Below are 12,908 nucleotides of genomic sequence, written 5' to 3'. Positions count from 1 at the left end.
ATGACATCAAACATGACTGTAAACTGGCCTTTTTTTGGCTGAAATGGGAATTAATCTTAATCATCAGCAATGTGAGATTGATTGGCTGTTAACAAGTTCTCAGCTGTTATCCTATTTCTCCATTCATGCCGATGAATAAAGCCAACATTCACACTTTTGCTGAATGAGACTTCCATAAAAGGATTTCAACTTCTCCCTCAAATACAAAACATCATTCATAAGGCCTTCAATTACAATGAGAGGATCCCTATCCCTGTAATACTGGCCTTAATTTTCTTCATTGATTTCGGATGTAGTAGCTGAAGCGCAGAGTAAATTAACTACACTCATTCCTATTCAGTATTTCTCATATATTGTAATGGAGGCACACCTACGCTGTGTAACACAGACAGGATGATGTCCATGAAAAATAAGCATCGTTCTTCCAGTTACCACCAGCCACATGACATAATTGTAAAACGTAGATTCAAAGCTAATGAAACTCATTTTAACTTAAGTATATTTTTCTTGCATTCCCAAGAAATTCATTCACATATTTGACATGAAGTCACTGTACATACAAGTTTACATTCTTACAAATAGCTCGCGAAGCTAGTCCTCAAGTTTCCCTGTCATACAGCAGGGAAACAGACAATACAATGCAACCAGTCCATGCCAAACATAACCCCAAACTAAACCAGTCCCACCTGCCTCCTCCAAATCTTTCCTATTTATGTACCTATCCAAATGTCTTAGAAACATTGTAACTGCATCAACATTCACTACTTCCTCAGGTAGCTCATTCCACACATCCCCTCAGTTTCTTTCAGTTTATGCTCAAGTTACTTATCCTATATAGGATACATCAGTCAGTATTCAATGTAAGTTTGGAATTTTCATCTGCCTCATATTTCTACCTCTGTTAACACTGCATAGCTTTTCCACTGCCTCATCCATGCCGTTGTGACCTATACACTCGACAAATCGTACATACCCTTGAATGGCTTTCCACATTCTATGCTCTATAAACCCGTGATCCTCCATGGCCGCCTTACCAGTCTTAGATTGCATCAAATCTCATTCGTCCATCAACATTTTTGCTTGCTGACCTTCACTGGTTTTTGGTTAAGGAACACCTTCATTTTATAATGAAAATCTCTCTGCTGCTGAAACCTCTTCTGATCCCAGAATCTGCTGCGATCTCTGCACTCTCCTAAACATATCTTCAGCAGTGTTGGGCCTCCAGCCACCAGTATCTCAAGCTCTGGGATTCCCTTTCTTCACCTCTCCATCTCTGCCTTTCAGATGCTCCTTAAAGCCAATTTCTAACCAAAACTTTTACCTTCTGCCCCCCCTATCTTATTGTGAGGCTTGGTGTCTAATTTTGTTTTATAATACACCTGTGGGGTGGACGGAGATGCTTTCTTATGTTAAAGATGCTATTTAAATGCAAACTGTTGTCATTTGTTTGCCCAGTTGCGTAATTGTTTTGAATCCTTCTGAAAATCTTTGGCAATGTTATTTGTCTTTCCTGTTCTCTCGACACCAATGTTGTCCCCCAAATTTAAGGAATCACATCACGTGTCAAATGTAAATGATTGTCAAAGCTTTTAATAGTCCAACAACAATTGGTTTGCAGCTCATTACAATTCATATTTTAGGAATGAAGGAAGAGTTTTCCACCAATTTCAACAGTTCTCACTCTCTACGAAGTACAAACACTTCTACTATCCCTCGTTAAGGGTAGTTACTTACACTCAAGTTTTACATACCAACATTAAACCTGAACTGCAACAGGCAGACTGAATCCACCGGATGTTGACTGTGCAAAAAGAAAGGGAGATCACCCCTGCATTGTAGAATCAGAGCCCATTATAGTGGCACAACTAAAGGAGGGATAAATCGGTTCCTCACTTTTTATTCTCCTCTTTCGACTGCAAAGATCTTCAATTCTTTCCAGTGTACAGACATATCACACTCCAATCAAAACTCGCTCACTACTTGACCAGAATCAAACAGGAAGAAAATTGTAAGGTTATCATGAGGCAAGAAAAGTGAAATTTTATTACTCACCAACCTGGAGAGAAAAAAAATAAAACTCAAACACGTCAATGTTAACATCACCTCAAAAATGGGGAAAGTGTACAGTACAAAAAGAAAGATCAAGAACATATAGTTTAAAAAAATCCATGGAGTCTTTGATCAGTTAGGCTTGAACCAGAGACTACAGCTGTTCGACTGATGACTAGTGTCATCAGCAGTAGTGATGTCTGTAGGTATATTTGAGTGTTTGGTATTTGCTGGCCTTATTCTTCCAAACTGTAGAAGTTGAGAGTTTAGGCAGAGGCAAATTCGCCAGAGTCCCAGAGGATCATAGAGCTACTCTTTCATTAGAGAGAGGGGTGACTAGTGCTGTGTTTAATACATTTATGCCGAGCATTCTGAAATAGCCTTTGGTCTGCTACTGCTTCTCTATTGATCTGCTAGTCTAGTCTACCAGCTCACTTCAGTGAGCTCAGTGTTTATGCCCACATTGTTGTCCTTAAATTTAAAAATCCTATTCCGAGACCCAGTCTTCTCCCTTTCAAACTTGATATAAAATTCAATCATATTGTGGTCACTGCTGCCTAGATTTGCTTTTACTCTGAGGTCAGGAATTAATCCTAGCATATTACACAATACCAAATGTAATACAAACCAGTTTCTGGCTGGTTCCAGAAAGTGCTGCACTAAAAAAAACCCTATCTTGAAAGCATTCTATGAACCCATCATTCCATGCTATTATTGGCAACCCGATGTTTCCAGTTTTTAACATATATTAAAAACACTCATCATTATTGCATCTCTTTATCACACTGCAAAGGTGCTCTGGAAACACATCAAGGCAATAGAGGGCAGCTCTAACATGTGTCTGGCCTGGGCACAATATTACTTGCTCCAATCTTATTGAGGATATTCTCAAACATAAACAGCGCTGCTTTGGGTTTCACAAAACTGGCCAACGTGCAGACTCACATCCTTTCTTTTCTTCTCCTCCTCTTTTCTCTTCTTCTCTTCTCTGATCTGCGCTAACCGTAGCTTTTTGCGCTCCAGCTCAGCTTTGAGTTCACTCTTGTCAGCCATGGTGGGGCACCTGAAATAGAAATAGTCTCCGTGAGATGGAAAAAGAAATCAAAGCTGCTCTACGTCAAAATGTGGTGAGGTTTGCGGTCTTGGCAGCCAATAGCAATGATGACAATGTATGCTTTTACCCGTGTGGCTAGCCACACGCATCAACCTGGTGTAGCAACACTCTAGTCTTCGCATCAGATGAAGACAAAGATACAATCAAGTTATGAGAAACCTATGTCTGAGCCCAGCAAGTCTCTGGTGTTGAATCAAACTACGCCCTTGCTTTGTTAGAAGGGAAGGAGAGAAACTAGTAAATGCTTACACAAGCTGCTGCGGTTTCGGTGGCACTGGGTCAAATTCGTTCAACACCCACAGCATTAGGGTTGCAACTTCATGGTCTCTACAAAGGCCTTATCCAGGTTTCATTATGAACTCCCCCTTGTCTACAAAGAACAAAGAAAATTACAGCACAGGAACAGGCCCTTCAGCCGTCCAAGCCTGCACCGATCCAGATCCTCTGTCTAAACTTGTTGCCTATTTTCCAAGGATCTATATCCCTCTGCTCCCTGCCCATTCATGTATCTGTCTAGATACATCTTAAATGACACTATCGTGCCCGCCTCTACCATCTCCGCTGGCGACATGTTCCAGGCACCCACCGCCCTCTGCGTGAAGAACTTTCCACGCATATCTCCCTTAAACTTCTCCCCTCTCACCTTGAAATCATGACCCCTAGTAATTGAGTCCCCCTCTCTGAGAAAAGGCTTCTTGCTATCCACCCTGTCTATACCTCTCATGATTTTGTAGGCCTCAGTCAGGTCCCCCCGCAACCTCTGTCTTTCTAACGTAAATAATCCTAATCGACTCAACCTCTCTTCATAGCTAGCACCCTCCATACCAGGCAACATCCTGGTGAACCTCCTTTGCACCCTCTCCAAAGCGTCCACATCCTTTTGGTAATGTGGCGACCAGAACTGTACGCAGTACTCCAAATGTGGTCAAACCAAAGTCCTATACAACGGTAACATGACCTGCCAACTCTCGCACTCAATACCCCGTCCGATGAACGAAAGCATGTCGTATGCCTTCTTGACCACTCTATCCACCTGCGTTGTACCCTGAAGGTGGCAATGGACCTGAACACCCAAATCCCTCTGTGTATCAATTTTCCCCAGGGTTTTTCCATTTACCATATAGTTCGCTCTTGAATTGGATTTTCCAAAAATGCATCAGCTCACAAAGAGGTCTAAGGTTAGGCAGCCTGCAGGATTTAGTCATTTTGACCTAATAGAAAGAACACACATTTCTACAGCACCTTTCCTGGCTTCAGGGTGTCCTCAAAGTGCTTTGCAGGCAATGACATTAATTTTAAATTGTAGATAATTTTTTGTTGAGCAAAGGTATTAAGGGAAATAAATAGACCAAAGGCAGGTATATCGAGTTAGCCATGGTCTAATTGATTGCCAGAACAGGCTTGAAGGGCTGAATGGCCTATTCCTGTTCCTACAACATACTTTTGAAGAGGAATCACTGGAGTAATTTGTAAATATAATAGCCAAATTGCAGTTTGTGCAATCTTTCTATGTGTTATGTAATGACTACCAGATAATCTGTTTCTTGTGATGCTGATTGAGGGATATTAGCCAGGACATCTGTCCCAGTCTTAAATTCCTGTGCCAACTTGTTGTTCCTCATGAACTAGTCTTTTCGCTTCCATTTTTGCAAAACTTAAGCTTTCAAGTATGCTGCAAGAGCTGGTTGGGGCCATCACAAAGTGTTTCAAAGGGGTTCCTCAAAGTTGACCCATGATCAACGTATTTGTGCATGGTTGAGTGTGTATTTCATGCCCTTGGAGAGAGTGAGTCAATTTCATGTAGCCCAGCAGCAAGCCTTTTGTATAGGAAAGGCAAGACAGGATTATTGTTCACACTCTTGCATTGCTGTAGAGGTTTTGAAAGAAATGATCAGACACACACTAATTACATACAATGATTAAAGCAATAGTGACCAACACTACTTTTATGCAGGCCTTTAAAGTTGAGACGTCATACCGTTTGAAGTAAAAGCTTGGAGATTGCAGATATGCCTCAGCAGCTATGAGACCTACCACTGCTAACTTAATGGAGTATGGGTATCCCATGCCCATAAGGGTATGGGATGAAGAAGGTTGCTGCTTCTGTGATTCTGTAGGCATGGCATTTTCAGCCTCTCAAGTGATCAGAGCAAACCTACTTCTGGATGTCTTCTCCTCTCTGAAATAACTCCAAAGTCAGTATCCCATCACCAAGTCACCCTTTATTTACACGGGGCGAGTCCTCGACACTGATCCAGCTTCCTCAGAGCTAACTCTTTGAGTGAACAGAATCTCTGACCTTCCTGTTTATATCTGTCAGCCAGGGCTCCCTGATTGGACCAGGTCAAAAGCCCCCAATCAGGGAACTCATTCCAGGAGGGCCACTTGACTGACCTTGTTACTATCACTACAGACGATTATTTCCTTCACTCAAGTGGTGTTCCCCAAGCTCAAGTGGGCTGGTGAGGGTGTCCACTTTGATTGGAATACCCTGTAACTCATATGCTCCACTTGCTGCGTTCTCCAATGATAAAGCCGGTTTAAGTGCCTGTTTGAAATCCAGTAGGTGCTTTTGCATAGTTATATAATTAATCCTATATACCTAAACCATCTCTCAGCATCTCATTAAGGGTTAAAATAAAATCACATGTCTCTGTCAGTCGTCCTAACCTAGTCAAAAATCCAAATATGGACTCCCCTGGTTCTCAAACTGCCAAGTTAAACCAACAGCATCCCAGAATTAGGGCAGGCTTGGAATCGTAATGCTCCTGAATTAAATCCGCCAACTCTTGAAAGGTTTTAGTATCTGGTACCTCAGGGAAAGTTAGGCTCCTAATAACCAAAAAAGCTATTGTTGCTTTTCGTCTGCCCCAATGTCATGTGCCCAGAACATATAACACATTCTTTTCACATACTCAGCCCAGTTTTAAACAGCAGGATTGAACAGGCTAAGCTTCCCAAATAACGGCATGATGCCAGAAATACTTACCCCAACTCAAAGATGACCGTTGTGAGTGAAGTTCTCATCGCCAGTGAAAGAACTCCAGAGAGGCCTGTGTCCCATCACAAAGTCACCCATTATTTACACATGGAAAGCCCCAGACACTGATCTAGCTCCCTCAGAGCCAGCTCTCAGAGTGTACACAACCCCTGACACACTGAAGGGTCTAGGCCCGAAACGTTAGCTTTTGTGCTCCTAAGATGCTACTTGGCCTGCTGTGTTCATCCAGCTCCACAGTTTGTTATCTCGGATTCTCCAGCTTCTGCAGGTCCCTTATCTCTAACACACTTGTTTCTATCTGTCAGCCATAAACAGCCCCAATCAGGGAACTCATTTTCTAAGATGTTCACCCCATCTCTGTCTGTCTGTCTTCCCCAGAGATGCAACTCTTCTCCGTCTCTGAAGAGACTATCTTGCTCATATTGATTTTAATTTTGCAGCTTGTCCTGTCATTTCCATATTTTGACAGGCAAGCAAACATGGTGACTGCATCCTGAGACCTTAAATTAAATGCTGAATCATGTTCCAAATAAGCTAAATGGTAATCACACTGAACAATCTTAAGTCTTTTTTTAACCAGTTCCAAAAAATTATGTTGGACTTGAAACGTGAACTGTTTCTCTCTCGACAGATACTGCCACGCTTGCTGAGTTTCTCCAACAACTTGTTTCCATTTCTTCTCTACAGCATTCACAGTATTTGGCTTTTATTTCAGTTTACCAGGATATCAGGAAGCCAAGGCACTTAGTTTATAAATTCAGGGCTTTGCACATGATAGAAATACATCTAGTTGAGCGATCTTATTTGTATCTGTGCAATACTCATGAATTTCAAATATGTTTTGTTACTATACCTCCGAGATTGTTTTTGACATGCCTCTTTGAAAGTGAATCTGGTTTGGGTCCACAAGGAGGTAGCCAGTTACCTGAAGAATCCATTTTGAAAACTGCCAAGTGTCAAAACCACATTGTTTTATTAACACGATGATGCATTGTGGACTGAATTGGGAAAAGGACCGTTTTACAATGAACTGAGGAACTGACAAACAACACTTCTGTACCTTCAAAAAAAATCATGTTCACACTGCCGTGTAAGCACTGAGAGTAAACGTGAATAAAAAGCACAACACTGGGGCTTCTGCACTGACGACAGCATTGACAACACGCTGGTGATTGCCCTGTGCAGGAATGACCAGTTAGGAATAACAAAGGCCATCACTTTAACAACAACTTTCTGACTGGCAGCAGGGGAGCTGAACAGCTTGCGTCACAAATGATGAAACAAGAGGCTGACAGTGAGTGCGTCACCATCAGGGGGATGGTGCGGTGCTGAGGGAGCGCCGCACTGTTGGAGGGTCAGTGCTGAGGGAGTGGGCACTGTCGGAGGGTCAGTGCTGAGGGAGTGGGCGCTGTCAGAAGGTCAGTGCTGAGGGAGTGGGCGCTGTCGGAGGGTCAGTGCTGAGGGAGTGGGCACTGTCGGAGGGTCAGTGCTGAGGGAGTGGGCACTGTCGGAGGGTCAGTGCTGAGGGAGCGCCGCACTGTTGGAGGGTCAGTGCTGAGGGAGTGGGCACTGTCGGAGGGTCAGTGCTGAGGGAGTGGGCGCTGTCAGAAGGTCAGTGCTGAGGGAGTGGGCGCTGTCGGAGGGTCAGTGCTGAGGGAGTGGGCACTGTCGGAGGGTCAGTGCTGAGGGAGTGGGCACTGTCGGAGGGTCAGTGCTGAGGGAGTGGGCACTGTTGGAGGGTCAGTGCTGAGGGAGTGGGCACTGTTGGAGGGTCAGTGCTGAGGGAGTGGGCGCTGTCAGAGGGTCAGTGCTGAGGGAGTGGGCGCTGTCAGAGTGCTTTCACTGCTTTCTCAAGGCAAATGGGGGTTGAACAGCGATTGAGGCCCAAAACGCAACCAAGTCTCCAGCTCAACCCCGCCCCGGGAACAGCTGCAATGCCGACAGTTCTCCATCGCGCAGAAAAACAGACACTGCCATCGTCTAAGACATTCACTCCATCAGCGATCCTTACCGCGAGAAAAAACAAGCCGAGCGAGCCGGGGGCAGCTTCCAAACAAGAGAAAACTGAAGTCACCGAATGGCGGCAGAGACGCAGGATGTGATGGAGAGAGGAGGGACTCGCTGGGAGAGGGGAGGAGGGAGGGATGTGATGGAGAGAGGAGGGACTCGCTGGGAGAGGGGAGGAGGGAGGGATGTGATGGAGAGAGGAGGGACTCGCTGGGAGAGGGGAGGAGGGAGGGATGTGATGGAGAGAGGAGGGACTCGCTGGGAGAGGGGAGGAGGGAGGGATGTGATGGAGAGAGGAGGGACTCGCTGGGAGAGGGGAGGAGGGAGGGATGTGATGGAGAGAGGAGGGACTCGCTGGGAGAGGGGAGGAGGGAGGGATGTGATGGAGAGAGGAGGGACTCGCTGGGAGAGGGATGTGATGCAGAGAGGAGGGACTCGCTGGGAGTGGGGAGGAGGGAGGGATGTGATGGAGTGAGGAGGGACTCGCTGGGAGAGGGGAGGAGAAAGGGATGTGATGGAGAGAGGAGGGACTCGCTGGGAGAGGGGAGGAGGGAGGGATGTGATGGAGAGAGGAGGGACTCACTGTGATAGGGGAGGAGGGAGGGATGTGATGGAGAGAGCAGCGACTCGCTCTGATAGGGGAGGAGGGAGGGATGTCTCTGAGAGAGGAGGGACTCGCTGTGCTAGCGGAGGAGTGAGGGATGTGATGGAGAGAGGAGGGACTCGTTGGGAGAGGGGAGGAGTGAGGGATGTGATGGAGAGAGGAGGGAGGGATGTGATGGAGAGAGGAGGGACTCGCTGGGAGAGGGGACGAGGGAGGAATGTGATGGAGTGAGGAGGGACTCTCTGTGAGAGGGGAGGAGGGAGGGATATGATGGAGAGAGGAGGGACTCGCTGGGAGAGGGGAGGAGGAAGGGATGTGATGGAGAGAGGAGGGACTCGCTGGGAGAGGGGAGGAGGAAGGGATGTGATGGAGAGAGGAGGGACTCGCTGTGAGAGGGGAGGAGGAAGGGATGTGATGGAGAGAGGAGGGACTCGCTGTGATACGGGAGGAGGGAGGGATGTGTTGGAGAGAGGAGGGACTCGCTGGGAGGGATGTGATGGAGAGAGGAGGGCCTCGCTGGGAGAGGGGAGGAGGGAGGGACGTGATGGAGAGAGGAGGGACTCGCTGTGAGAGGGGAGGAGGAAGGGATGTGATGGAGAGAGGAGGGACTCGCTGTGAGAGGGGAGGAGGGAGGGATGTGATGGAGTGAGGAGGGACTCGCTGGGAGAGGGGAGGAGGAAGGGATGTGATGGAGAGAGGAGGGACTCGCTGGGAGAGGGGAGGAGGAAGGGATGTGATGGAGAGAGGAGGGACTCGCTGGGAGAGGGGAGGAGGAAGGGATGTGATGGAGAGAGGAGGGACTCGCTGTGAGAGGGGAGGAGGAAGGGATGTGATGGAGAGAGGAGGGACTCGCTGTGATACGGGAGGAGGGAGGGATGTGATGGAGAGAGGAGGGACTCGCTGTGATACGGGAGGAGGGAGGGATGTGTTGGAGAGAGGAGGGACTCGCTGGGAGGGATGTGATGGAGAGAGGAGGGCCTCGCTGGGAGAGGGGAGGAGGGAGGGACGTGATGGAGAGAGGAGGGACTCGCTGTGAGAGGGGAGGAGGAAGGGATGTGATGGAGAGAGGAGGGACTCGCTGTGAGAGGGGAGGAGGGAGGGATGTGATGGAGTGAGGAGGGACTCGCTGGGAGAGGGGAGGAGGGAGGGATGTGATGGAGAGAGGAGGGACTCGCTGGGAGGGATGTGATGGAGAGAGGAGGGACTCGCTGGGAGAGGGGCGGATGGAGGTATGTGTTGGAGAGCGGTGGGACTCGCTCAGAGAGGGGAGGAGGGAGGAATGTGATGGAGAGAGGAGGGACTCGCTTGGAGACGGGAGGAGGGAGGCATGTGATGGAGAGAGGAGGGACTCGCTGGGAGAGGGGCGGTTGGAGGGATGTGATGGAGAGAGGAGGGACTCGCTGGGAGATGGGAGGAGGGAGGGATGTGATGGAGAGAGGAGGGACTCGCTGGGAGAGGGGAGGAGGGAGGGATGAGATGTAGAGAGGAGGGATTCGCTGTGAGAGGGGAGGAGGGAGGGATGTGATGGAAAGTGGAGGGACTCGCTCTGATAGGAGAGGAGGGAGGGATGTGATGGAGAGAGGAGGCACTCGCTGTGATAGGTGAGGAGCGAGGGATGTGTTGGAGAGAGGAGGGACTCGCTGGGAGAGGGGAGGTGGGTGGAATGTGATGGAGAGAGGCGGGACTCACTGGGAGAGGGGAGGAGGGAGGGATGTGATGGAGAGAGGGTCGACTCGCTGGGAGAAGGGTGGAGGGAGGGATGTGATGGAGAGAGGAGTGTCTCGCTGGGAGAGGGGAGGAGGGAGGGATGTGATGGAGAGAGGATGGACTCGCTGGGAGATGGGAGGCGGGAGGGATGTGATGGAGAGAGGAGGGACTCGCTTGGAGAGGGGAGGAGGGTGGGATGTGATGGAGAGAGTAGGGGCTCCGTGGGAGAGGGCAGGAGGGAGGGATGTGATGGAGAGACGAGGGACTCGCTGTGATAGGGGAGGAGGGAGGGATGTGATGCAGAGAGGAGGGACTCGCTGTGATAGGGGAGGAGGGAGGGATGTGATGGAGAGAGGAGGGACGGGCTGTGATAGTGGAGGAGGAAGGGATGTGATGGAGATAGGAGGGACTCGCTGCGAGAGGGGCGGATGGAGGGATGTGATTGTGAGAGGAGGGACTCGCTGGGAGAGGGGAAGAGGAAGGGATGTGATGGAGACAGGAAGGACTCGCTGGGAGAGGAGGGAGGGATGGGATGGAGAGAGGAGGGACTCGCTGGGAGAGGGGAGGAGGGTGGGATGTGATGGAGAGAGGCGAGACTCGCCTGGAAAGGGGAGGAGGGAGGGAGAGAGGAGTGACTCGCAAAAGAGGGGCGTCTGGATGGATGTGAGGCATCAGGGAGGAGGGAGGGATGTCTCTGAGAGAGGGGGGACTTGGTCGGAGAGCTGAGATGGCAGCGTTGTCCAGAGAGACACCACTACAGTCTATTTCAATCCATTCATTCCTGCCACTGAGTGCCTCTGTCTTTCTTCAGCTAAGTTGTGACAAAGCAGCACTAACTGTTTTCTCTCATCCTGCCATATGCATCATTTGCAAATTGAATGGCTGCAATAATATGCTCCATCCGAAGAGTCTGGACTTTTTGTCCTTAAATTTCTCCAAACACTTTCATGGGTTACCATCAGTGCCTACAACTGTTGCAGGCATTTGCTGGCATTATATATGTTGAAATGTTGTTATGCCAACACCAAGCTGAAGGTTTCAAGATGATGAGTGGATACCCAGAGACGTTTTTCCCCAGGGCGGAAATGACAATTACGAGCGGGCATAATTTTAAGGTGTCTGGAGGAAGGTATATGGGAGATGTCAGAGCTACATTCCTCACGCAGAGATTAGTGGGTGTGTGGAATGCACTGCCGACAGTGGGAGTGAGTCAGATACCTTAGGGACAGATAAGCAACTCATGGATAGGCACATGGATGACAGTAAAATGTAGAACATGCAGGGTAGTTGATCTTAGAATAAGAGCATAAGACATAGGAGTGGAAGTAAGGCCATTCGGCCCATCGAGTCCACTCCGCCATTTAAATCATGGCTGATGGGCATTTCAACTCCACTTCCCTGCACTCTCCCCGTCGTCCTTGATTCCTTCTGAGATCAAGAATTTGTCGATCTCTGCCTTGAATACATTTAACGTCCCGGCCACCACTGCGCTCCGTGACAATGAATTCCACAAGCCCACCACTCTCTGGCTGAAGAAATGTCTCCTCATTTCCATTTTAAATTTACCCCGTCTAATTCTAAAGCTGTTCCCATGGGTCCTAGTGTCCCCACCTAACGGAAACAACTTCCCAGCGTCCACCCCTTCTAAACCATACATTATCTTGTAAGTTTCTATTAGATCTCCCCTCACCTTCTAAACTCGAATGAATACAATCCCAGGATCCTTAGCCGTTCATCATACATTAAACCTACCATTCCAGGGATCATCGTGTGAATCTCTGCTGGACACACTCCAGGGCCGGTATGTCCTTTCTGAGGTGTGGGGCCCAAAATTGGACACACTATTCTAAATGGGGCCTAACTAGAGCTTTATAAAGCCTCAGAAGCACATCGCTGCTTTTATATTCCAACCCTCTTGAGATAAACGACAACATTACATTCACTTTCTTAATCACGGACTCTACCTGCAAGTTAACTTTTAGAGAATCCTGGACCAACACTCCCAGATCCCTTTGTACTTCTGCTTTCCAAATTTTCTCACCGTTTAGAAAATAGTCCGTGCCTGTATTCTTTTTTCCAAAGTGCAAAACCTCGCATTTGCTCACGTTGAATTTCATCAGCCATTTCCTGTACCACTCTCCTAAACTGTCTAAATCTTTCTGCAGCCTCCCCACCCCCTCAGTACTACCTGCCTGTCCACCTATCTTAGTATCATCGGCAAACTTTGCCGGAATGCCCCCAGTCCCTTCACCCAGATCATTAATATATAAAGTGAACAGCTGCGGCCCCAACACTGAACCCTGCGGGACACCACTTGTCTCCGGTTGCCATTCCAAAAAACAGCCTTTTATCCCAACTCTCTGCTTTCTGTCCAACAGCCAATCCTTAATCCAAGCCAGTAGCTCACCTCGAACACCATGGGCCCT

The 12,908-nt window shown here is 48.2% G+C and overlaps 1 protein-coding gene across 2 annotated transcripts in view; it reads right to left on the bottom strand.

Annotated features, from left to right (window-relative positions):
* Positions 1-8,330, bottom strand: part of LOC125448194 (cytoplasmic dynein 1 intermediate chain 2-like) — a 58,065-nt gene extending 49,735 nt beyond the window's left edge. The window contains exons 1-2 of one of the 2 annotated variants that reach the window (XM_048523304.2): positions 8,176-8,330; positions 2,995-3,112 (exon numbers count right to left, since the gene is read on the bottom strand). In XM_048523304.2, the coding sequence (XP_048379261.1) occupies positions 2,995-3,102 (108 nt within the window). In that variant the 5' untranslated portion in view covers positions 3,103-3,112; positions 8,176-8,330. The remainder of the gene's footprint in view (positions 1-2,994; positions 3,113-8,175) is intronic. The other variant, XM_048523305.2, reaches the window with a different exon arrangement.
* Positions 8,331-12,908: the final 4,578 nt, after the last annotated feature.

This window comes from Stegostoma tigrinum, chromosome X (assembly GCF_030684315.1).
Source record: "Stegostoma tigrinum isolate sSteTig4 chromosome X, sSteTig4.hap1, whole genome shotgun sequence".
In the NCBI taxonomy this organism is placed as follows: Eukaryota; Metazoa; Chordata; class Chondrichthyes; order Orectolobiformes; family Stegostomatidae; genus Stegostoma; species Stegostoma tigrinum.
Note: the sequence above shows the minus strand (reverse complement) of the source record. Positions and strands in the feature narration are given on the sequence as shown.